Source organism: Pan troglodytes, chromosome 1, assembly GCF_028858775.2.
Source record: "Pan troglodytes isolate AG18354 chromosome 1, NHGRI_mPanTro3-v2.0_pri, whole genome shotgun sequence".
NCBI lineage: Eukaryota > Metazoa > Chordata > Mammalia > Primates > Hominidae > Pan > Pan troglodytes.
Genome location: NC_072398.2, coordinates 75,262,567 through 75,288,681, shown reverse-complemented (window position 1 = coordinate 75,288,681; position 26,115 = coordinate 75,262,567). Strand labels below are relative to the sequence as shown.

The 26,115-nt window shown below is 40.8% G+C and overlaps 2 protein-coding genes across 9 annotated transcripts in view; one reads left to right on the top strand and one right to left on the bottom strand.

The window, feature by feature from the left end:
• Nucleotides 1-287: 287 nt before the first annotated feature.
• Nucleotides 288-26,089, bottom strand: CENPL (centromere protein L). 6 transcript variants are annotated; one of them, XM_054673422.2, is made up of 7 exons: nucleotides 24,897-25,158; nucleotides 24,684-24,777; nucleotides 11,889-12,063; nucleotides 8,017-8,268; nucleotides 7,186-7,323; nucleotides 3,703-4,245; nucleotides 288-1,257 (listed from the first exon to the last, which is right to left on the bottom strand). In XM_054673422.2, the coding sequence occupies exons 3-7, from the start codon at nucleotides 12,054-12,056 to the stop codon at nucleotides 1,186-1,188; spliced, it is 1,173 nt and encodes a 390-aa protein (XP_054529397.1). In that variant the 5' UTR covers nucleotides 12,057-12,063; nucleotides 24,684-24,777; nucleotides 24,897-25,158; the 3' UTR covers nucleotides 288-1,185. The 6 variants fall into 6 exon arrangements, with proteins under 6 accessions (XP_054529397.1, XP_054529398.1, XP_009436778.1 ...); XM_054673423.2 differs by having other exon boundaries at nucleotides 24,971-25,096; XM_009438503.4 differs by lacking the exon at nucleotides 7,186-7,323 and having other exon boundaries at nucleotides 24,971-26,089.
• Nucleotides 25,262-26,115, top strand: part of DARS2 (aspartyl-tRNA synthetase 2, mitochondrial) — a 33,977-nt gene continuing 33,123 nt past the window's right edge. The window contains exon 1 of one of the 3 annotated variants that reach the window (XM_524974.8): nucleotides 25,262-26,115. In XM_524974.8, the coding sequence (XP_524974.2) occupies nucleotides 25,989-26,115 (127 nt within the window). In that variant the 5' untranslated portion in view covers nucleotides 25,262-25,988. The other 2 variants (XM_063811231.1, XM_054673402.2) reach the window with 2 other exon arrangements.

Genomic DNA, 26,115 nt, shown 5'->3' with positions numbered 1-26,115 from the left:
ACTCTTAAGTTCCTCGATCTCACAGTTTTCATCTGTAAAAAGAAAGAGTTGATTAAAATTGATTTAATCTACAGATATTTACCAAGCATTATGCTAAACTGGGACATGAAGGTTAAATAAGATAATTTCTGACCTCAAAAGGGGCTCACAGGTGCCTTTCAACTCTACAATTTGTAAGATTCTATATAATTGTTAGTCTGTACCCTCTGTGTTAACAGAAAAAGCCTACCAATTTCCACTACTGAGATATTAATTAAAAGATGTCGAGACATTGATAAACACATTGCTTCATTTTAAAATAAACATTTAATTCAACATTGCAACAGGAGTTGAACTGTATTTAAAACAGAAGCATATTAGTGACTAAAAAAATGTGTATATTAATCTTTAGTTCCCTTTTGAGGGGATTTTGATTGCCAGTTCTCCGCAGTGAAATGCTAGGAAAATGTCTTTAGAAGACAGAATTCTTTCTGAATGCAAGTCTAAAATGCTTAAAAGAGATTAAAGGTTTTAAAGACCCAAATCAGAAATATCCATTAGATACATCTCATTTGAATCCTAAGAGTTTAAACATAATAAACGCTATATTTATTTATTTTATTTCTTTTTTATTTTTTGAGGCAGAGTCTCACTTTGTTGCCCAGGCTGGAGTGCAGTGGTGCAGTCTTGGCTCACTGCAGCCTGTCTTCTGGGTTAAAACGATTCTCCTGCCTCAGCCTCCCCAGTAGCTGGGATTATAGGCATGTGCCACCACACCCAGCTAATTATTGTATTTTCAGTAGAGAAGGGGTTTCACCATGTTGGCCAGGCTGGTCTTGAATTCCTGGCCTCAAATGATCCACCCACCTCAGCCTCCCAAAGTGCTGGAATTACAGGTGTGAGCCACCAAGCCCAGCCTATATATATATATTTAAAGATGACAAGAAATTAACAACTCAGCATTTTGAGAATGGCATGTCAGGTTATCATGATTAGTACATGGGCACCTGGCTGTGGCTCATCTACTACCATATTCTTTGTTCTTCTAGATCCTTCTTGGCTTCCATCTTGGCAACTCCAAAGGCATGGTGGGGAAAACAGATGCAGAGATAGATGCCTATTTCTCCTGCAGTCTCTTTCAGCATAGCAATTAGGCAAGTTATCAATAAGAGTATATAATCTATAACTTATAGTCCACATAAGGCTTCACTCAATTTGAAAAATTGCCAGTTCTGTCAAATATGCTAACACTCCAATAAGGTATTTATGACACAGAATCTGCAAAAAGAAAAAGAAGGAGACATTTAAAATTAGAATAGTATTAATTATAACAAAGCAGATTGATATTTGAATAATCAATGTTATATTGGTTTAACTTCTAGATTTAATTCATGAAGCTTACCACATGCAATACACTCATTTTTGGCCAGGCACAGTGATTTATCCCTATAATCCCAGCAATTTGAGAGGCCGAGGCAGGAGGATCACTTGAGCCCAGCAGTTCAAGACCAGCCTGGGCAACAAAGGGAGACCTCATCTCTACAAAAAATTTTAAAATGTAAAAAACAGCCAGGTGTAATGGTATACACCTATAGTCCCAGCTACTCACAAGGCTGAGGCAGGAGGATCACTTGAGCCCAGGAGTTAAAGGTTATAGTGAGCTATAATCACACTACTGCATTCCAGCCTGGGTGAAAGAATGAGACTCTCCTCTAAAACAAAAAACCCTTCATTTTTACATTTTCTATTTCTTTCCTTTTTTGTTTTTTAATGCTGGTCTCATCAAAATTATTTCCCAACCTACTGTTGCACTGTGACCTCCAGTTTGAAAAACATGAATATAGTGCTTATAGAGTATTGACTTATTGGATCTACGAGGTAAGAGTTCAAATCTTGATTCTTCCTCTTGATAATCTATCTTGCTTGTCATTTAAACCTATCTTGGCCTCAGTTTCCTTGTTTTAAAATAAAATATGGATAAAAACACCTAACTGTCCAGGCACGGTGGCTCATGCCTATAATCCCAGCACTTTGGGAGGCCGAGGCGGGTGGATCACTAGGTCAGGAGTTTGAGACCAGCCTGGCCAACATGGTGAAACCCCATCTCTACTAAAAATACAAAAATTAGCCAAGTATGGTGGTGGAGCCTGTAATCCCAGCTACTCGGGAGGCTGAGGCAGGAGAATTGCTTGAACCCAGGAGGCGGAGGCTGCAGTAAGCCAAGATCACACCACTGCACACCAGTCTAGGCAACAAAACAAGACTCCATCTCGAAGGAAAAAAAAAAAAAATCTAACTAGCCGGGCATGGTGGCTCATGCCTGTAATCCCAACACTTTAGGAGGCCAAGGCAAGTGGATCATTTGAGGTCAGGAGTTCAAGACAGCCTGGCCAACATGGTGAAACCTCATCTCTACTAAAAATACAAAAATAGCTGGGCATGGAGGCAGGCACCTGTAGTCCCAGCTACTCGGGAGACTGAGGCAGGAGAATCACTTAAACCCAGGAGGCGGAAGTTGCAGTGAGTTGAGATTGCACCACTGCACCCCAGCCTGGGTGACAGAGTAAGACTCCGTCTCAAAATAAATAAATAAATAAAGATAAAAATAGTTAAAAAAGTAAAATTACAAAAATTAGCCAGGTGTAGTGGCTCATGCTTGTAGTCCCAGCTACTCAGGAGGCTGAGGCACGAGAATCGCTTGAGCCTAGGAGGCAGAGGTTGTAGTTAGCTGAGATAGCACCACTGCACTCCAGCCTGGGTGATGGGGTGAGATTCTGTCTCAAAAAAAAAAACAAAAAGCACACACACAAAAAACACCTAACTACAGGGTTGCTCTAAAGATTAGAATTTAAGGTCTGTTAAACTCTTAGCACAGTAACAAGATCACAGGAAACATTTACTGAATGTATATTGTGGCTGTATATTTTAATATATTTTAGGAGCCAATTCTCAGTTTATTTCTGATACTTTTTTTTTTTTCTTTTGAGATGGAGTCTCGCTCTGTCACCCAGGCTGGAGTGCAGTGGCGCGATCTCGGCTCACTACAAGCTCCGCCTCTCGGGTTCACACCATTCTCCTGCCTCAGCCTCCCCCAGTAGCTGGGACTACAGATGCCCACCACCATGCCTGGCTAATTTTTTGTATTTTTAGTGGAGACGGGGTTTCACCGTGTTAGCCAGCATGGTCTCAATCTCCTGACCTCATGATCCGCCCGCCTCGGCCTCCCAAAGTGCTGGGATTACAGGCGTGAGCCACCATGCCTGGCCTATTTCTGATACTTCTTATCAGAAATCACTCTGTAGAGAATAAAACAATGTCTCTATTATTTCTTTCCCAATGAGGACAGAAAAGCCTGGAACATAAAGATGACATCTTAGTTCTGTGTTTCTGGCTATAATTTTGTCTAACACAAAATTCTCTATTACTCTGATAATTATTTCAAAATTTCACAAGGAATAATTTTGAAAGTTTCAAAGTTACTACAAAATAATAATTCACATTATTACCAAAGGCTGAAGCACACAGCATATAGTGTCCTTCCATTATAAGGCTGTATCTAGAAGGCTAAAGACTGCAGTAAACCATAAACCATAAAATAAAAGCTCTCTATTGTCTTGAATACATTCAAGTGTGTTTCTTCAATTGAGTGGACAATACAATCATCATACATTTTTAAAACCATAAAACAAGGAAAAATTACTTAACTAGATTGTTCAAACTAACCTTTATTTTTCCATCAGTATGTGCTGAAGCTACAGATGTTGAAACACGAACTAATCTTGTGGCTGATAAATGAATTTTGAAGTGTCTATGGAAATGTGAATAAAGGCAATCCATGAATAGGTCAACTTCTTCCTGGGTAACCTCCCCAGGTGTTTTGTGGACACTGTCCCATAGAGCTTTTGCATCCTCTGGATGTATTGCGAAAGAAATGTCCAGACTTTGAGGGCTACAGGGTACAGACCAAAGAAATTCAGTAGTAGCCACATAATGGTCCATTTTGCATGCAGTCCACATGGCAGCCATCCAGGAAAGATTAAATGCATTGATTGCTAAAGGACTGAAATAACAGTCAAAGGTTTTCTGAAACCAAGTTCCAATTATTGCTGTGTTAGACTCTGCTCCATTTGCAAGGAATAAGGGCAGAGAGGTGAAATCTTCTGAAACAGTCTCCAGAAGACTGTCTCCAAATATACAGCAGAACCAGCCAGTCCACAGCACTTTACCTTCTCTATTCTCAGATGGCAATTGAGATTTTGACACAATCTACAAAGAAAGTAAACAGGCTCCTTAAATTCAAAAGTACATTTACTTCTAAATTCCATCTTCTCAAAATTAGTTCATTAAAAATAAGACGAGCCAATGTAATACTTGCAAAAAAAACATAGAGGGAATAGTCTCCCTAATGATTAACAGGGCTTATCAAAATAATTGGCCTTTTTTTTTTTTTGAGACAGAGTCTCACTCTGTCGCCCAGGCTGGAGTGCGGTGGCATGATCTCAGCTCACTGCAACCTCCACCTCCTGGGTTCAAGTGATTCTCCGGCCTCAGCCTCCCAAGTAGCTGGGATTACAGGCATGCACCACCATGCCCAGCTAATTTTTGTATTTTTAGTAGGGATGGGGTTTCACTGTATTGGTCAGGCTGGTCTCCAACCTCTGACCTCAGGTGATCTGCCCACCTCGGCCACCCAAAGTGCTAGGATTATAGGCGTGAGCTACCGTGCCCGGCCCCCAATATTCTTATACAGTGGAAACATGATATATGGCAAAATCTTGGTGTAACCAAACTGCAAAATAAGAGCTACCAATATGGCATAACCAGGTGTAGTACCCTGAAACAAACAAACAAAAAAAACCCCTCAACTTTAGAAAGAACTGTGAAAGGTCACAAAATCTAACATGTTTGAATTCTTTCATTGAGGAAGGCTTCAATATTTCCTAAGGCAGCACTATCAACTTAAAATGTTCTTTTATATGTTAGACCCTACAGTTTCTACCCACTGGTCCTGCTTTCTTCCTTTTGGGCATGCAGAATATAATCACATCTGATCTCTCTTCTACAGGAAAAGTCCTTCAAATATTTGATGGTCCCCATCATACATAGTACTAAGTTCAATATTTCCAGTTTCTTCAACCATTCACCTATGACATACATTCACATTCTCTCACTATTCTAGTCACTCTTCCCTGAAATTATTCTGCATAGGAATCATTCATAAGTGAATATAATTACTTTAAAAAGCTCTGATTCGGGGAAGGAAGGGGGAAAAAGGTCTGATTGCAAGACTAACCACCACCTTTAACTAGATTATACTCCTATTAATGTAATCTCAGATTGCAGTTTTCTGGTTTTTAGTTGACAGCTTTATATAAACTAGCCCTGTATATTCATGTTTGCTTTATAGGTAAATCTCTCCCAACTTATACTGAGGCTGTAAATTTATTCCTACTAACATTTTAATCTCTTTTGATTTGGCTCATTGGACAATCCATTCAGATCATTTAGGATATTTTATTATATTTTTAGCTGATTGCCTAGCCCCTCAAACTTTAAATTTTAAGTTACATGACAAACATGCCTTCCGGATACTCAAAGAACTCTGTTAAAGCATTAAGCAGACCAAGGTTAATATCATAGCTTTGTATCATACCCCTTCAGAAATGATCATTTACACAGTTCTTTTAACATATTTCTCCTTCTTGTTCAAGAAATTATGAAAGACTCTCAAATAGCTGGAAGCTTAGATATATTAACTTTATCACACTTTCATGACCTGAGAGTCTTGTAACCCTATCAAGAAATGAGATTTAATTTGAAAACTATTAGAACACTATACCAGGAATTCAAGAGGTCATTTCTAATCCTCACAAGGGTAGATGCTTGACTGATAATATGCAAGTCACAAAACATCTCTGTGCATCAGGTGCTTCACTTGACAAAAACTGCTAATTGTCTCTTGAGTATCCATTTTTCCTCCCACAATAAAACAGTCCCTTTATGGCTGGGCGAGATGGCTCATGCCTGCAATCTCAGGACTTTGGGAGGCCGATGCGGGTGGATCACGAGCTCAGGAGTTTGAGACCAGCCTGGGCAACACGGTGAAACCCTGTCTCTATAAAAATATAAAACTAGCCTGGCACGGTGGCACATGCCTATAGTCCTAGCTACTTGGGGGGCTGAGGCGGGAGGAGTACTTGAACCCAGGAGGTAGAGGTTGCAGTGAGCCAAGACAGTACCACTGCACTCCAATCTGGTGACAGAGAAGCTGTCTCAAAAAAAAAAAAAAAAAAAGTCTCTTTAGTTAAGTTGGCAGAGTACTCACTGAAAAAAAAGTCTTTTCTAGCCTCCCTTCCAACTAAGATGTAAAGAGAAGTTACTGGGTCTCAGCAAGATTTACTCTGCATCAGGTTCTGTTTGTCCTTCCCATCTTCTTCCTACTTCCTGCCTGGAACTTGAATATAATGTTTAGAGCTGCTGGAGACATCTTATGTTAGACAATAAGGTAACTTCTAAGATGAAAACCATGCACTAAGGAGAAGAAAGAGCCTAGATTATTAATGATTTCATCAAGCATCATACCAGCCTTGGACAGCTTACATCCATGCACTTTTTTTTAAAAAAAAGACAGTATACCACTATCTTGTTTAATTCACTGTTATTTAGGCTAACCCTAATCCCAGAACATCTTGAGACCTTTGCCAATACCATGACCTATATCAGGGGTCAGCAAATTTTTTCTGTAAAGGGCCAGTTAGTAAGCATTTCAGACTTTGCTGGCAATATGGGCTCTGTTGCAACTTCTCAACTCTGCTGTTGCAGCACAAAAGCAGCCACAGACAATATATAAGCAAATAAAAGTGGCTATGTTCCAATAAAGCCTTATTTACAAAAACAAGCAGCAGATCAGATTTGGCCTATGGGCCATGGTTTACTGACTCTAATCTATACAAACAAAAAGTCAGTCCTTTTCAACTGCTTGAGAACTTAATTTCCTTATCCATTATTAAGATTAGTTAGCTCAAAAGAAACAGAAGCAGCAGGCATGAATAATAAACAAAATAAATCTGAGGCTGAGTGTGGTGGTTCATGCCTGTAATCCCAGCACTTTGGGAGGCCAAGGTGGGTGGATCACTTGAGCCCAGGAGTTCAAGACCAACCTGGGCAACATGGCGAGACCCTGTCTACAAAAAATACAAAATTTACCCGAGTGTGGTGGCATGCACCTGCAGTCCCAGCTACTTGGAAGGCTAAGGTGGAAGGATCACTTGAGCCCAGGAGACAGAGGTTGCAGTCAACCAAGATCGTGCCACTGTACTCCAGCCTGGGTGACAAAATGAGACCCTGTCTCAAAAAAATAAAATAAAATAAAATAAACGCAACATTTTATATTCCTTCCTGTAAGTAGTATATAAGAGCAATAGAACTATCTTGATTAAGAAACCAGATTTATTTATTTATTTATTGTATTTTTTGTAGAAATGGCATCTTGTCATGTTGCCCAGGATGGTCTCAAACTCCTAGGCTCAGGTGATCTGCCCGCCGTAGCCTCCCAAAGTGCTGGGATTACAGGCGTGAGCCACTGCACCCAGCCTTAAAATGTTACATTTCTGAGAGTAACCTGGCATGAAGTATCACAAAATTTAATGATATATATTTTTATACTAAAATTCTACTTATAGAAATTTAATCCCAGTAAAAACCACAAAAATACAGAATTCCTAATGATATAAGTAATTGTCTACAATATTAGTAAAAATATCATAATGTAAAAGTATGGGCAATGTGATCCCAATTTCAAGACTATATAGATACAGATAACCAAACATATATACCAAAATGTTAAACTATAATTTTTAACTTTTTTGTATTTTTATGTATTTCCTCAGTTTTTAAAAATAAACATGATTTTGTACACAAACTACCTATATATATAGGAAAAAATTTTTTAAGTTGATTATATCTAATTATTATAGTTTAGTCAAACAAGACATAATACTTTTCCCCTAGGAAGCAAGAACTGTTTATGTATTATACCTGGACAAGAAATGCTTCCGGGTCCCTTTGTGTTCCTTTCATTCCTAGGAGAGTAGAAAAAATCACTTTGATGTTGAAGTCTTCTCCCACTTCCACAGCAAGTCCTTTTTGCTTTTCAGCAACAATAAAAGCATTGAGAAGTCTAGAATACTCTTTGAGATTACTATAGGAGAATTTATATAAGGGAGTTAAACTATATAAAGTCCACTGTTTATGCAGAAGCAATGCAACCTTTTGAGGGTCAACATCTTCCTATAAAAAAAAATCAAGACAAAAGAAGTTTAAGAATTAGGAAACAATAAGAATTTAATCATAGCATTTAAAACATCTAATACAAATATATTATTGAGTACCTGATTTTTGCACTCCAACCAAATGAGTTTGCAGGACTTTTTGCAGATCCTTGAACAGACCTTTACCTTTGCTGTACCTTCTCTTTAGAATGCTCTTCTCCCAAGTGTTCACATGGCAAGTTCCTTCACTTCATCAGTTCTCTACCCAAATGTAATCCAAGAGGCCACTCGATCTAAAGTAGCACCTGCACCCACTCCAACTTTGTATCACCTCATCTGGCTTTACTTTTCTTCACAGCACTTATTACTACCCAACATTATATTCTTGTCTGCAATTTTTTTGTATTTTTATTATCTGTCTTCCCTACTGGTGTATAAGCTGGATGACAGCAGTGATTTTGTCTATTTAGTTCTCTCTAGAACAATGCTATCTAGAACAAGTGTTCAATAAATATTTAACATAAAATTTATGTTTCACTTTTAGAAACCTCAAACTATAGATTTCAAAAGTAGTAACCATTCCTAAAGTATCTAATTTGATTAGTCTTAATTTAAAAAATTGTTTGGGCCAGGCACAGTGGCTGACGACTGTAATCCCAGCACTTTGGGAGGCTGAGGCAGGCAGATCACAAGGTCAGGAGTTTGAGACCAGCCTAGCCAACATGGTAAAACCCCATCTCTACTAAAAATACAAAAATAAATAAGCCAGGCATGGTGGTGTGCACCTGTAATCCCAGCTACTCAGGAGGCTGAGGCAGGAAAATTGCTTGAATCTGGAAGGCAGAGGTTGCAGTGAGCCGAGATCACGCCACTGCACTCCAGCCTGGGTGGCAGAGCGAGACTCTGCCTTAAAAAAAAAAAAAAATTGGCAGCAAATCTACTTTATGAAACCATGCCCAATTCAACAGATTAAATAAAAAGATACTTGGGGGCTGGTCCAAAGGTAGTGAGTTATCTCAGTTGATTGTTCACAATCAGTTATAGATCAAACTCCTTGTTTCCAACTCCCTGTTCTACTCTTTCCCCCTTCCCCCTTTGTCACTACTGTGCTAGACTAGTCTTAAAAAAAAAAAAAAAAAAAAAAAAAAAAGATATTTGGGAATATTTTTTGCCATGCTCTATTAGAACCACAGGTACCATTAAAAACAAAAACACTTCATTTATACCATATACTATATATAAAAATTAACTCAAGGTGGATTAAAGACTTAAATGTAAAACACAAAACTATAAAAACCCTGGACGACAACCTAGGCAATACCATTCAGGACATAGGTACAGGCAAAGATTTCATGACAAAGATGCCAAAAGCAATTGCAATGAAAGCAAAAATTAACAAATGGGATCTAATTAAACTAAAGGGCTTCTGCACAGCAAAAGAAACTATCAACAGAGTAAACAGAAAACCTACAGAATGGGAGAAAATGTTTGCAAACCATGCATCTGACAAAGGTCTACTATCCAGCACCAATAAGGAACTTAAACAAATTTACAAGAAAAAAAATGGGCCAGGTCAGGCGTGGTGGCTCACACCTGTAATCCCAACACTTTGGGAGGCCGAGGCAGGTGGATCACCTGAGGTCAGGAGTTCGAGACCAGCCTGGCCAACATGGTGAAACCCCGTCTCTACTAACAATACAAAAAAATTAGCTGGGCGTGGTGGCGGGCACCTGTAGTGCCAGCTACTCCGGAGGCTGAGGCAGGAGAATCGCTTGAACCCAGGAGGCGGAGGTTGCAGTGAGCCAAGATCGTACCATTGCACTCCAGCCTGGGTGATAGAGCAAGACTCCCAGCACTTTGAGAGGGTGGGGAGGGTTGATCACCTGAGGTCAAGAGTTCCAGACCAGCCTGGACAACAGGGTGAACCACTGTCTCTACTAAAAATACAAAAAAAATTAGCCAGGCATGGTGGTGGATGCCTGTAATCCCAGCTACTCAGGAGGCTGAGGCAGAAGAATCGCTTGAATCTGGAAGGCAGAGGTTGCAGTTAGCCAAGATCATGCCACTGCACTCCAGCCTGGCTGGGTGACAGAGTGAGACACTCTCTAAAAAAAAAAAACAAAACAAAACAAAAAAAAAAAACAACCCCATTAAAAAGTCAGCAAAGGACATAAGCAGACACTTCTCAAAAGAAGACATACATGAGGCCAACAATCATATGAAGAAAAGTTCAACATCACTGATCATTAGAGAAATGCAAATCAAAACCACAATGAGATGCTATCTCACATCAGTCAGAATGGCTATTATTACAAAGTAAAAAAACAACAGATGCTGGTGAGGTTGTGGAGAAAAATAAAAAGTCAAAAAAAAACAGATGCTGGTGAGGTTGTGGAGAAAAAGGAATGCTTATATATTGTTGGTAGGAGTGTGAATTAGTTCAACCATTGTGGAAGACTGTGTGGCAATTCCTCAAAGACCTAGAGACAGAAATATTATTTGACACACCAATCTCCTTACTGGATATATACCCAAAGGAATATAAATCAGTCTACCATAAAGACACATGCATGCATATACTCACTGCAGCACTATTCACAATAGCAAAGACATGGAATCAACCTAAATGCCCATCAATGACAGACTGGATGAAGAAAATGTGGTACATATACACCATGGAATATTATGCAGCCATAAAAATGAATGGGATCATATCCTTTGCAGGGACATGGATGGAGCTGGAGGCCATTATCCTTAGCCAACAAGCAAAGGAACAGAAAACCAAATACCACATGTTCTCACTTATAAGTGGGAGCTAAATGATGAGAACACATGGAAACATAGAGGGGAACAACACACGCTTAGGCCTGTCGGGGGTGGAGGGTGGGAGGAAGGAGAGAAGCAGGAAAAATAACTAATGGATATTAGGCTTAACATCTGGGTGACGAAATAATCTGTACAACCAACCCCCATGACGCATGTTTACCTAGATAACAAACCTGCACATCCTGCACATATACCCCTTAACTTAAAATAAAAGTTAAAAAAAAATACCGTGGACATGATTCAGATTAAAGGAGGTTAAAATACATAAAAACTCCTGGTATATATGGGTTGCATGCTTGAAAATTACTTAAAAAATAAATAAACAGGCCGGGCGCGGTGACTCATGCCTGTAATCCCAGCACTTGGGGAGGCTGAGGCGGGCAGATCACAAGGTCAGGAGATCGAGACCATCCTGGCTAACATGGTGAAACCCTGTCTCTACTAAAAAATACAAAAGATTAGCTAGGCATGGTAGCGGGCGCCTGTAGTCCCAGCTACTGGGGAGGCTGAGGCAGGAGAATGGCCGCCAGGAGGCAGAGCTTGCAGTGAGCCGATATCGCGCCACTGCACTCCAGCCTGGGTGACAGAGCAAGACTCTGTCTCAAAATAAATAAACAAATACATAAATACAAATATAAAAAACAAATAAAAGACATAAAGAGGTAGCGCTGATCATTATGAAACTGTTTCTTTCTCATTTATTAGCTGAGGGGTTAAGAAGATACTAAGAATACTATAGTTACAAAAATTGAAATGTTTTGTTCACAGATATTCTCAATTATTGACTAACACAAAGGGACACAAAAAGCATACCTGCAACTGTGAACACTGGGGAATTTTCCTTCGAGGTGGAGTCGGGATAAATGAACTCTGCTTCCTGACCGATTCTAATCGTTTCTGCAGAGGAGTGGCACCTATAAAGTAATCTTCAGGTCTTGAGGATGCACTAGGAGTTGACTCTGGTGCATTGTAAGAATCCATGGTCTGTCTGCATAAGAAGAAATAAAACCAGAATTCTAAGCACTAAAAAGTTAATTCATGCTTACAGTTTCACTGATTCCTCTCCTCACTCTAAAGGAATCCTTTCTCTTTCTGTCTTTTCCCCTCCCTATCCCCAGTTTTGACTTTTAAACCAAGTCCTATATTCCTCATTGGCTATAGCCCACTTTTATGTATATCTTACAGATACCTCAAAAACAGTATATGTTCAAAACTAAGTTCAACTTCTTTTCCTCCTTCAAAAAGCTAACTGATCCATTTTCAAATTCCTGTCAATTTGCTAAGTTAACTTAAATTCATGTAGTCCCCCACCTTCATTCTTTAACACATAGTCATTAAGCACATTCTACTGAATTTTTCTGTCAAGAATCTGTCGAATCCAGTTCCAAGATGGCTGAATAGGAACAGCTCCGGTCTGCAGCTCCCAGCATGATCGACGCAGAAGACAGGTGATTTCTGCATTTCCAACTGAGGTAACTGGTTCATCTCACTGGGACTGGCTGGACAGTGGGTGCAGCCCATGGAGGGTGAGCCAAAACAGGGTGGGGCATTGCCTCACCTGGGAAGCGCAAGGGGTCCAGGGATTTCCCTTTCCTAGCCAAGGGAAGCCATGACAGACTGTACCTGGAAAAATGGGACACTCCCACCCAAATATTGCACTTTTCATACTGTCCTGGCAACCGGCAGACTAGGAGATTCTCTCCCGTGCCTGGCTTGGTGGGTCCCACACCCATAGAGCCTTGCTCACTGCTAGCCCAGCAGCCTGAGATTGACCTGTGAGACAGCAGCCTCATGGTGGGGAGGGGCGTCCGCCATTGCTGAGGCTTGAGTAGGTAAACAAAGTGGCCATGAAGCTCAAACTGGGCAAAGCCCACCACAGCTCAGCAAGGCCTACTGCCTCTATAGACTCCACCTCTGTGGGCAGGGCATAGCTGAACAAAAGGCAGCAGAAACGTCTGCAGACTTAAACGTCCCTGTCTGACAGCTCTGAAGAGAGCAGTGGTTCTCCCAGCATGGCATTTGGGCGCTAAGAACAGACAGACTGCCTCCTCAAGTGGGTCCCTGACCCCCGTGTAGCCTAACTGGGAGACACCTTCCAGTAGGGGCTGACTGACACCTCACACAGGCAGGTGCCACTCTGGGACGAAGCTTCCAGAGGAAGGATCAGGCAGCAATGTTTGCTGTTCTGCAGCCTCTGCTGGTGATATCCAGGCAAACAGGGTCTGGAGTGGACCTCCAGCAAACTCCAACTGACCTGTAGTCTAGGGACCTGACTGACAGAAGAAAAACTAACAAACAGAAAGGAATAGCATCAACATCAACAAAAAGGACATCCACACCAAAACCCCATCTGTAGGTCACCAACATCAAACACCAAAGGTAGATAAAACCACAAAAATGAGGAGAAACCAGAGCAGAAAAGCTGATAATTCTAAAAACCAGAGGGCCTCTTCTCCAAAGGATCACAGCCCCTCGCCAGCAATGGAACAAAGCTGGATGGAGAATGGCTTTGATGAGTTGACAGAAGTAGGCTTCAGAAGGTCGGTAATAACAAACTTCTCAGAGCTAAAGGAGCATGTTGTAACCCATCGCAAGGAAGCTAAAAATCTTGAAAAAAGGTTAGACGAATGGCTAACTAGAATAAACAGTGTAGAGAAGAACTTAAATGACCTGATGGAGCTGAAAACCATGGCACAAGAACTTCATGATGCATGCACAAGCTTCAATAGCCAATTCAATCAAGTGGAAGAAAGGATATCAGTGACTGAAGATCAAATTAATGAAATAAAGCGAGAAGACAAAATTAGAGAAAAAAGAGTAAAAAGAAACGAACAAAGGCTCCAAGAAATATGGGACTATGTGAAAATACCAAATGTATGTTTGATTGGTGTACCTGAAAGTGACGGGGAGAATGGAACCAAGTTGGAAAACACTCTGCAGGATATTATCCACGAGAACTTCCCCAACCTAGCAAGGCAGGCCAACATTCAAATTCAGGAAATACACAGAACACCACAAAGGTACTCCTCAAGAAGAGCAACCCCAAGACACGTAATTGTCAGATTCACCAAGGTTGAAATGAAGGAAAAAATGTTAAGGGCAGCCAGAGAGAAAGGTCGGGTAACCCACAAAGGGAAGCCCATCAGGCTAACAGCGGATCTCTTGGCAGAAACTCTACAAGCCAGAAGACAGTGGGGGCCAATATTCAACATTCTTAAAGAAAAGAATTTTCAACCCAGAATTTCATATCCAGCCAAACTAAGCTTCATAAGTGAAGGAGAAATAAAATCCTTTACAGACAAGCAAATGCTAAGAGATTTTGTCACCACCAGGCCTGCCTTACAAGAGCTCCTGAAGGAAGCACTAAACATGGAAAGGAACAATCAGTACCAGCCACTGCAAAAACACGCGAAATTGTAAAGATCATCAATGCTAGGAAGAAACTGCATCAACTAACGGGCAAAATAACCAGCTAACATCATAATGTCAGGATCAGAGTCACACCTAACAATATTAACCTTAAATGTAAATGGACTAAATACTCCCATTAAAAGACACAGACCGGCAAATTGGATAAACAGTCAAGACCCATCAGTGTGCTGTATTCAGGAGACCCATCTCACATGCAGAGACACACATACGCTCAAAATAAAGAGATAGAGGAAGATCTACCAAGCAAATGGAAAGCAAAAAAAAGCAGGTGTTGCAATCCTAATCTCTGATAAAACAGACTTTAAACCAACAAAGATCAAAAGAGATAAGGAAGGCCACTACATAATGGTAAAGAGATCAATTCAACAAGAAGAGCTAACTACCATATATATGTATATATACGCACCCAATACAGGAGCACCCAGATTCATAAAGCAGGTCCTTAGAGACCTAGAAAGAGACTTAGACTCCCACACAATAATAATGGGAGACTTTCACACCCCACTGTCAATATTAGACAGATCAACGAGACAGAAGGTTAACAAGGGATATCCAGGACTTAAACTCAGCTCTGCACCAAGTGGACCTAATAGACATCTACATAACTTTCCACCCCAAATCAACAGAATATACATTCTTCTCACCACCACATCCCACTTATTCTAAAATTGACCACATAATTGGAAGCAAAGCACTCTTCAGCAAATGTAAAAGAACAGATATCACAACAAACTGTCTCTCAGACCACAGTACAATCAAATTAGAACTCAGGATTAAGAAACTCATTCAAAACCGCCCAACTACATGGAAACTGAACAACCTGCTCCTGAATGACTACTGGTTAAATAACAAAATGAAGGCAGAAATAAAGACGTTCTTTGAAACTAATGAGAACAAAGACACAATGTACCAGAATCTCTGGGACACATTTAAAGCAGTGTGTAGAGGAAAATTTATAGCACTAAATGCCCACAAGAGAAAGCAGGAAAGATATACAACTGACACCCTAACATCACAATTAAAAGAACTAGAGAAGCAAGAGCAAACAAATTCAAAAGCTAGCAGAAGGCAAGAAATAACAAAGATCAGAGCAAAACTGAAGGAGATAGAGACACAAAAAAACTCTTCAAAAAAATCAATGAATCCAGGAGCTGGTTTTTTGAAAAGATCAATAAAGTTGATAGACCGCTAGCAAGACTAATAAAGAAGAAAAGAGAGAAGAAGCACATAGATGCAATAAAAAATGCTAAAGGGAATATCACCAGCGATCCCACAGAAATACAAACTACCATCAGAGAATACTATAAACACCTCTACACAAATAAACTAGAAAATCTAGAAGAAATGGATAAATTCCTGGACACATACACCCTCCCAAGACTAAACCAGGAAGAAGTCGAGTCACTGAATAGAACAAAAACAGGCTCTGAAACTGAGGCAATAATTAATAGCCTACCAACCAAAAAAAGGCTACGACCAGATGGATTCACAGCCAAATTCTACCAGATGTACAAAGAGGAGCTGGTACCATTCCTTCTGAAACTATTCCAATCAACAGAAAAAGAGGGAATCCTCCCTAACTCATTTTATGAGGCCAGCATCATCCTGATACCAAAGCCTGGCAGAGACACAACAAAAAAAGAGAATTTTGGACCAATATCCCTGATGAACATGGATGCAAAAATCCTCAATAAAATACTGGCAAACTGAATCCAGCAGCACATCAAAAAGCTTATCCACCATGACCAAGTCAGCTTCGTTCCTAGGATGCAAGGCTGGTTCCACATACACAAATCAATAAATGTAATTCATCACATAAACAGAAACAACAACAAAAATCACATGATTATCTCAATAGATGCAGAAAAGGCCTTCAACAAAATTCAATAGGCCTTCATGCTAAAAACTCTCCATAAACTAGATATTGATGGAACATATCTCAAAATAATAAAAGCTATTTATGACAAACCCACAGCCAATATCATACTGAATGGGCAAAAACTGGAAGCATTCCCTTTGAAAACTGGCACAAGACAGGGATGCCCTCTCTCACCACTCCTATTCAATATACTGTTGGAAGTTCTGGCCAGGGCAATCAGGCAAGAGAAAGAAATAAAGGGTATTCAATTAGGAAAAGAGGAAGTCAAATTGTCCCTGTTTGCAGATGACATGACTGTATATTTAGAAAACCCCATCGTCTCAGCCCAAAATCTCCTTAAGCTGATAGGCAACTTCAGCAAAGTCTCAGGATACACAATCAGTGTGCAAAAATCACAAGCATTCCTATACACCAATAACAGAAAAACAGAGAGCAAAATCATGAGTGAACTCCCACTCACAATTGCTACGAAGAGAATAAAATACCTAGCAATCCAACTTACAAGGGATGTGAAGGATCTCTTCAAGGAGAACTACAAACCACTGCTCAACAAAATAAGAGGACACAAACAAATGGAAGAACATTCCATGCTCATGGATAGGAAGAATCAATATTGTGAAAATGGCCATACTGCCCAAGGTAATTTATAGATTCAGTGCCATCCCCCTCAAGCTACCAATGACTTTCTTCACAGAATTGGAAAAAACTACTTTAAAGTTCATATGGAAACAAAAAAGAGCCCACATTGCCAAGACAATCCTAAGCAAAAAGAACAAAGCTGGAGGCATCATGCCACCTCGCTTTAAACTATACGACAAGGCCACAGTAACCAAAACAGCATGGTACTGGTACCAAAACAGAGATATAGACCAATGGAACAGAACAGAGGCCTCAGAAATAACACCACACATCTACAACCATCTGATCTTTGACAAACCTGACAAAAACAAGAAACGGGACAAAGATTCCCTATTTAATAAATGGTGCTGGGAAAACTGGCTAGCCATATGTAGAAAGCTGAAACTGGATCCCTTCCTTACACCTTATACAAAAATTAATTCAAGATGGATTAAAGATGTAAATGTTAGACCTAAAACCATAAAAACCCTAGAAGAAAACCGAGGCACTATCAATCAGGACACAGGCATGGGCAAGGACTTCATGACTAAAACACCAAAAGCAATGGCAACAAAAGCCAAAATAGACAAATGGGATCTAATTAAACTGAAGACCAGGCCGGGCGCAGTGGCTCACGCCTGTAATCTCAGCACTTTGGGATGCTGAGGCGGGTGGATCACAAGGTCAGGAGTTCGAGACCAGCCTGGCCAATATGGTGAAATGCCATTTCTACTAAAAATACAAAAATTAGCCAGGCATGGTGATGTGCGCCTATACTCTCAGCCACTTGGGAGGCTGAGGCAGGAGAATCGCTGAACCCAAGGAGGCAGAGGTTGCAGTGAGCCAAAATCGTGCCCCTGCACTCTAGCCTGGGTGACAGAGCGAGACTCCGTCTCAAAAAAAAAAAAGCAAAATAAATAAATAAATAAAGACTGTCTGCACAGCAAAAGAAACTACCATCAGAGTGAACAGGCAATCTACAGAATGGGAGAAAATTTTTGCAATCTACCCATCAGACAAAGGGATAATATCCAGAATCTAAAAAGAACTTAAACAAATTTACAAGAAAAAAACAAACAACCCCATCAAAAAGTGGGCAAAGGATATGAACAGACACTTTTCAAAAGAAGACATTTATGAAGCCAACAGACACATGAAAAAATGCTCTTCATCACTGGTCATCAGAGAAATGCAAATCAAAACCACAATGAGATACCATCTCACACCAGTTAGAATGGCGATCATTAAAAAGTCAGGAAACAACAGATGCCGGAGAGGATGTGGAGAAATAGGAATGCTCTTACACTGTTGGTGGGAGTGTAAACTAGTTCAACCATTGTGGAAGACAGTGTGGCAATTCCTCAAGGATCTAGAACTAGAAATACCATTTGACCCAGCGATCCCGTTACTGGGTATATACCCAAAGGATTATAAATCATGCTATTATAAAGACACATGCACACATATGTTTATTGCGGCACTATTCACAACAGCAAAGACTTGGAACCAACCCAAATGTCCACAATGATAGACTGGATTAAGAAAATGTGGCACATATATACCATGGAATGCCATGCAGCCATAAAAAAGAATAAGTTCATGTCCTTTGCAGGGACATGGATGAAGCTGGAAACCATCATTCTCAGCAAACTATCACAAAGACAGAACACCAAACGCCGCATGTTCTCACTCATAGGTGGGAATTGATCAATGAGAACAATTGGACACAGGGCGGGGAATATCACATACCGGGGCCTGTCGGGGGGTCGGTGGCTGGGGGAGGGATAGCATTAGGAGAAATACCTAATGTAAATGATGAGTTGATGGCTGCAGCAAACCAACATGGCACATGTATACCTATGTAACAAACCTGCACATTTTGCACATGTACCCTACAACTTAAAGTATAATTTAAAAAATAAAATAAAATTTTTAAAAATGTTAAAAAAAAAAATCTGTCATCCCTTCACAAAGCTAATTCCTTAGCCACAACTAAGAGTTCTCCGTATCTAAGAGTAATCCATTCTTCCAAAAATAGCACTTTATCTATGCAAAAACCTTTACAGTAACAAGACAAATCCTAAACTCTTCTGCTGGGTTTAAGGTCTTTCTAATTCAGCTTCTCCTTATCTTCCTAATTCTCCTCTCCAACCTGGGACATAAACATATTCTTATCTTCATGTGTTTGCTTCTCAACTGCATTTCCTATCTTAAGCGTCCTTTTCCCATCTCACCTCCTTTAAGACCATGCTAGAAATTTGATCTCCTTTCAAACTAGGGTGTTTTTAACCTTTTGGTCCTGAAATACCTATGGCATACATTTTTATCTGTTATCTGTTATCAGTGGCTCATTCTTGGAAGCAGAGTATGCATGTGTGTGTGTGTGCTGAATGAGCTCTCATCTCTAAGTAAGTCTGAAAAAATCCCTCAAGAATGTTCTACAAAATCCTTGGAGATATACCAGCACACATAGCTTTCCTCAATCACCCAGTCTGTACCACTCATTTTAGCCCCTGTTCATATACTTCCTTGTACCATTTTTCAGTGTGTATTTCTTGTATCCTCAGTAAAACTAAGCTACTGTCACTGAAACCATGCTTTATATTTCTCTTGTATAATTACCCAAATACAAGGCTGAGTGTCCTTTAATTGTTAAACAAGTATTGGTTCAATTAAACGGAAGTATTTCATAGAACTTCCAAATTAGGGCCAGGCATGGTAGCTCATGACTGTAATCCCAACACTTTGGGAGGCTGAAGCAGGTGGATCACTTGAGCTCAGATGTCTGAGACCAGCCTGGGCAACGCTGTGAGACTCCATCTCTACAAAAAAAAAAAAATAACTAGCCAGGTGTGGTAGTGCACACCTGTGGTCCCAGCTACTCAGGAGGCTGAAGTAGGACTGCATGAGCCCACGAGGTCAAGGCTGCAGTGAGATGTGATCATGCCACTGAATTCCAGCCTGGGTGACGCAGCAAGACCCTCTCAAGAAAAAAAGAAACACAAAATTAAAATACAATTTTCATTAAAAGGAATTATCATTTCAAAGTTATGATTAGTCTCAGCTGGGCGTAGTGGCTCACGCCTGTAATCCCAGCACTTTGGGAGGCCGAGGAAAAGTGGATCACCTGCAGTCAGAAGTTTGAGACCAGCCTGACCAACATGGTGAAACTCCGTCTCTACTAGAAAAACAAAAATTAGCTGGGTATGGTGGCACACACCTGTAGTCCCAGCTACTCAGGAGGCTGAGAGGAGAATCGCTTGAACCCGGGAGGTGGAGGCTTCAGTGAGCCAAGAGCACACCACTGCACTCCAGCCTGGGTGAGACAGAGCAAGACTCCATCTCAACAACAACAACAAAAGTTATTAGTCTCAACTACTACACAATTACCCTTTTGAAAAGTTTTTTACGAATAAAAAGTTATATTACTATATTTACTTATTTTATTTTATTTTATTTTATTTTTTGAGATGGAGTCTCACTGTTGTTGGCCTGGGCTGGAGTGCAATGGCGCAATCTCGGCTCACTGCAACCTCTGCCTCCTGGGCTCCAGCAATTCTCTTGACTCAGTCTCCTGAGTAGCTGAGATTACAGCTGCCCGCTACCATGCCTGGCTAATTTTTTGTTTGTTTGTTTGTTTGTATTTTTAGTAGAGACAGTGTTTCACCATGTTGGCCAGGCTGGTCTTGAACTCCTGACCTCAGGTGATCCACCAGCCTCCCAAAGTGTTGGGATTACAGGTGTCAGCCACCGCACTCGGCCCATATTTAAATAGTATTATATTTAAAATAGCACAGGTTGAGCATCCCTTACCCAAAATGCTTGGGATCAAAAGTGTTTTTGGATTTCAGATTTTCTCAAATTTGGGAATATTTGTATTACACTGGTCAAGCATGCTTAATCCAAAAATCTGAAATCCAAAATGCTCCAGTGAACATTTCCTTCCAGCATCATGTCAGTGCTCAAAAAGATTCATGTTATGGGGCATTTCAGACTTCAGATTTAACCTGTAACTTCTATTTCAATATGTTAGACTAGGACACCATTTATATCTTGCACAAAACTCCACAAATTAAACATGTAGTCCTAGCATGGACAACACAGCAAGACCCCATCTCTCAAAAAAAAAAAGGAATTAGCCTGGCATGGTGGTAGTCGTAGCCACTCCAGAGGCTGAGGCAGGAGGAGTGCTTGAGCCCAGGAGTTTGAGGCTGCAGTGAGCTATGATCACACCACTGCACTTTAGTCTGAGCAAGAGTGAGACCCTCTCTAATTAATAAATAAATAAATACATACACTAAACATGTAGCATTATTTGTCCTTAAAGCTCAAATAATGTCCAGAGCAAGTTCATATACCACACAATTTATTTATTTATTTTTAGAAATGTTCATAGTAGCTTTATTCATAATAGCCAAAAATTGAAAACAACTCAGTGGGTGAATGATTAAATAAACTGTGGTACATCCACACCATGTAATAGTACTCAGCAATGAAAAGAAACAAATTATTGATACATGCAACAACTTGGATGTTAAAGCCAATCCAAAAAGGTCACATATAAAATTTCATACATTTAACATTTTTAAAATGACAAAGTTAAAGGAATGAAAACAGATGAGTGGCTGACAGAGATCAGGGAAAGGGAAGAGGGTGGGAGGGACATAAATGTGACTATAAAAAGGCAACACAAGAATTCCTTGTGGTGATGGAACTGTATCTTGACTGTAGTGAATACATGACTCTACACCAGACACCACACAATTTAAATAGCAGCTATTCTAAAGCATCCTAGCTTTAAATGCATATTGAATTACCTATTTCAAAGGGAATTTTAATCAATCCTACTTAGAATGTTTCCTTCAAATTTGTTACTTGGTACAATAATTGCTAACACTTATTGAGCATTCATCATGTTTCAGGTACTAAGCCCTTTATAAATATTTTCTCATTTAATCTTCAAACAACCCCATGAAGTAGATCATGCTCCCAGCTGACAAACAGGAAATCAGACAAGTTAAGTAACTTGCCAAAGTCAACAAGTTAGAGTGGAAGAGTCAGGATTTGAATCCAGACAGTCTAACTCTGCAATGAGTGCACTTAGCTACTTCTTTCACATTGCCTTTTAAACAGGGATCAATTATGAGGCAACATAAGCCCTGCTGAATTTGACTCCTTAAAAGAGAAATGCTATGAATCCCAAAAAGATTTTAAAGTCTAGGTGACTTTAAAAAGTCTAGCAATAAATGTAGGTGAGAAAAAGACTATCAGCACTAAGAGGGATGGTTTTGAAAAAACATGTCCATTGTGTATTTAATGTTAACGTAAAATAGCCCAATCCACGAATTAAAGATTAGCAAATGATTTATACTTATTTTACCTTCTCATTTCACACTCAAGAATGTGTAATTTTTGCCCAGCACAATAATCCAGAGGTTATAAATATACCTTGACTCAATATATTACTGTCCCAATACTCTTCCTTCCAATCGGAAGCAAAGAGGTCCTCTTACTTGTATCTCCCCTGGACACCATCTCCTTTGTGTACTTCAGCCTTTTTTTTTTTTTTTTTTTTTTTTTTTGAGACAGGGTCTCACTCTGTTGTCCAGGCTGGAGTGCAGTGGCCTGATATCACTGCAGCCTCCACCTGCTGGGCTCAGGCGATCCTCCCACCTCAGCCTCTCGAGTAGCTGGGACTACAAGCGTGCACCACCACACCAGGCTGTACTTCACATCTCTATCATCTTTAATCACTCCTATACAGGATCCTTTTCTTTCACTGCCAAGCATATTCTAGTATTTCTAACATTAAAAATTTGTGTTTAAATCCAATTCATCTCATTCTTTCTGAGACCAATCTCCTGGAAACGTGGTCTACACCTATTGCCTCCAGTTACTAATAAATATTTTACTAGAAATCTTCAGCAATCTCTTTCTTCCATCTATCACTACAAAGAAACTGCACTTTCGAAGATCATTGTTTTTGCCAAAACCATGGCCAAATACTTTGTTCCAATCAAGTTTGTTCATCCTTACTCCTCTAAACTTTCTGGGACCTTGTTTCCTCTGACATTCGATTTTTTAGGGGCTTTTCTCCTCCTTACTTTTTATAGTTCCAATTTATTTACTGATTCTTTTTTTTTCCTCATGTTCCAATAGTAGGTGGCCCCAGATTCTGAAAATCATTCATTCTACATAGGAAAATAATCATTCTATATGACTCCTAAATCTCTATCTTCAGACCATTACAGCTGCAACCCAGTCCTGCATTTCCAACCTCCGTCAAACTCATTAAGTTCAAAACTAATCATCGCTTCACATCTTATTCAATCTTTCTTTGCCAACTACTGTACTCTGTTTTGCTCAGTAATAATTCCATTCTTCCTTTTCATTTTCTTTCCCCACTAAAAAAACTTTCATCATCTTTTACTCTTCCTTCAACATCACCTTTACATCTAAAAAGTTAACTTTGTTAACTTTATCATCAAATTCTGACATATTTCTTTTTTGAAGACAGAGTCTCACTCTGTCTCCCAGGCTGGAGTGCAGTGGTGCAATCTTGGCTCACTGCAACCTCCACCTCCCAGGTTCAAGTGATTCTCCTGCCTCAGCCTCCCCAGTAGCTGGGACTACAGGTATGCACCAACACGCCTGGCTAATTTTTGTATTTTTTGGTAGAGATGGGGTTTCTCCATGTTGGCCAGGCTGGTCTTGAACTCCTGACCTCAGGTGATCTGCCTGCCTTGGCCTCCCAAAGTGCTGGATTACAGGCATAAGCCACCACACCTGGCCTCTGACATATTTCTTAAAAAGATAGACACTTGTCCTCTTAGATGTGGGCTTCACTTTCATTCTCAATTGTAGCTACTTATCTTGTTCCCAATCTTAGCCCCTTTCCCTAATCCATCATCAGTCTTTCATTGTCACCACTTTTATCATTACCTTGCTTGAGATCCCATAACAGTTCCCACACATCTATATGAAGTCAAATCAGAATTCCTGTCTGGCTTTCAAGGCACTACTGTATTTGATCTTATTATCTGATCCTATCCAGGTTCATTTTCTACTACTTCAGTTCTTCCCCAAGATCCATCGACATTAGCCTTTCCAAAATCCAACATTCTGCATACACTTCCTCTAAGGTTTTGTATACAACATTGGGGGGTGGAGGGATGAGAGTGAAGAAAGTTCCAGTAGACAATTCTTTAAGAGGTTAAATGACAGCCCTATACCCAAACATGCACCCCCTACTCTAAACAGATGATCACTCTACTGTTCTCCCTGCCTTTTTATTCACCTTATCGCCAATTAAAAACACTTCTCTACTCCCGTTTGTCTCAAAAATCTTATCCATTTTCCATGTGCCATCTCCTCAGAAGTTTTCCAGAGCTTGGCAGGGCTAGTTCTCTTGACAATTCCACTTGCAGTTGTGGTTCACAGCACACAAGTAAAGCTTTGTTGTTTCTCCTGTGGTTAGTCCGTGAAGGGGCTCTGACTTGATCACTTTTCTACATTGCCACCAATACCTAAATCCAACCGCCCCAATGCCAATACTTAGCCGGTGTTAAGTACGTAGTGTTTAAACACACCTCAACACGCAAGTATTGTAAGATAATGACCACACAACAGGGCAAATACAAAGTTAAAGCAGGTCCGGGACCAATACAAAGCATCTTTACCAATAAAATGCCGTGATGACGCTGTCACCCATTCCGGATTCATGAATCATTCTTCAAAAGTCCGGCTCCAAAACTATGTGGAGACTGAAAGCCCCTGAAGAAAAAAAAAAAAAAAACGCCAAAACGACAGCTAAGACAGAGGCCAGACTAACCCCTGGCCCTCCCAAATTCCCTCTCGCTCCACAAGTGGGTTCACAAGAGACACAAACGCACCCAGGAAGACCTCCGCTCCCTCAGACGCGGGGCGGGCCCTGCGACTTCACTCTGGGAGGGACATTTCCGCTCACCCAGCTCTGCGACCCTCGCTCCTGCGGAGTCAGCTTCTGCTCGCGGAGGGGGAAGGGCAAAAGGACAGTGCGTCCCAACCCGTCCCTCTCCAGCTGAGCCTGTCAGAGACCAGCCCAGCTCTGAAATCAAGCCGTTGAGAAAAGGGAATTCGGCCCTCCGCCGCCTCTTCAGTTTAAAATCGTTTCCCGACTCGCTCTGCGGCCCCACGCAGGAAGCCTCCTTGGCGCCTCGCCGATTCCATATCAGTGAAGCAACTAAAATTGCCATTTTAACTGAGGGCAAGGCCGAGCCACTTAACCACTATCGTCAACCTTTCCAATCGTGCTCGGTTGCTCGTCAGTTTTCCTACCGGTGCGAAGCTTTCTCTCAAATTTCCGCCCGTAGTAGGCATGGCGGCGGCACCTCACCACTGATTCGTTGAATTCCTTCCCGGTAATCTTGGGCACTAGCGGGCGGAGTTGAAGGGCGCTTGGACCCCAGCGGCGATCTGTGTTTGGGTTCGCGCTCTGGGAGAATTTTGGCTTTGCTCGCCTTCCTCTTTCAGAAGACTCGAAATCGGCCAGCAGGTCTGCGAGATTTGAAACGCGACTGTTACTCCTTGTTTTCCGGTTCTGGCCGCGGGAGCCTCTCGAGAAGCGTGGAAAGAGGAGAAGGGCGAATACCTAGTGACCGCCTCTGGTTGTCTTGGGCTCGCGCCTGGCGCCGCTACGTGGAGTCGCTCTCTCGTCGTCACTTTTGGCTGCCGACTTGTTGAGTAGAAGTGCAGACTGATGCTTTAAGACTCAGGGAAAGGTCTTTCCCTTATCTCCACCCCAGCAAGCACCCCAGAGACCTTGGAGATTTGTCTTGTTTCTAGACACGTGTACTCGAATGTTGTGCGGAGGAGGCCTTAAATATTCGAGAAGAGAGTGGGAACTCCTGGAATTTTAAGGGATTTCTGTGTATTTCCAAAACTGACTTTTAACTACCGGCAGCGTGGGATTTCGTGATTGTTTTTCGCCATCGTGTGGCTCCAACATGTACTTCCCTTCTTGGTTAAGTCAGCTGTACAGGGGTTTATCCAGACCCATCAGAAGGACCACCCAACCGATCTGGGGTTCTGTCTACAGAAGTCTGTTGCAGAGTTCACAGAGGAGAATTCCAG

Bases quoted from the DNA above. Each gene is read 5' to 3' on its own strand.
- CENPL (XM_054673422.2), bottom strand. From the start codon at position 12,056: ATGGATTCTTACAATGCACCAGAGTCAACTCCTAGTGCATCCTCAAGA. The intron at 7,324-8,016 runs GTATAATACATA...TTTTTGAGACAG, and splicing joins CGGAAGCATTTCTTGTCCAG to GGTCTCATTTTGTCACCCAG. The intron at 1,258-3,702 runs GTTAGTTTGAAC...TTCTTTTTGCAG, and splicing joins ATACTGATGGAAAAATAAAG to ATTCTGTGTCATAAATACCT.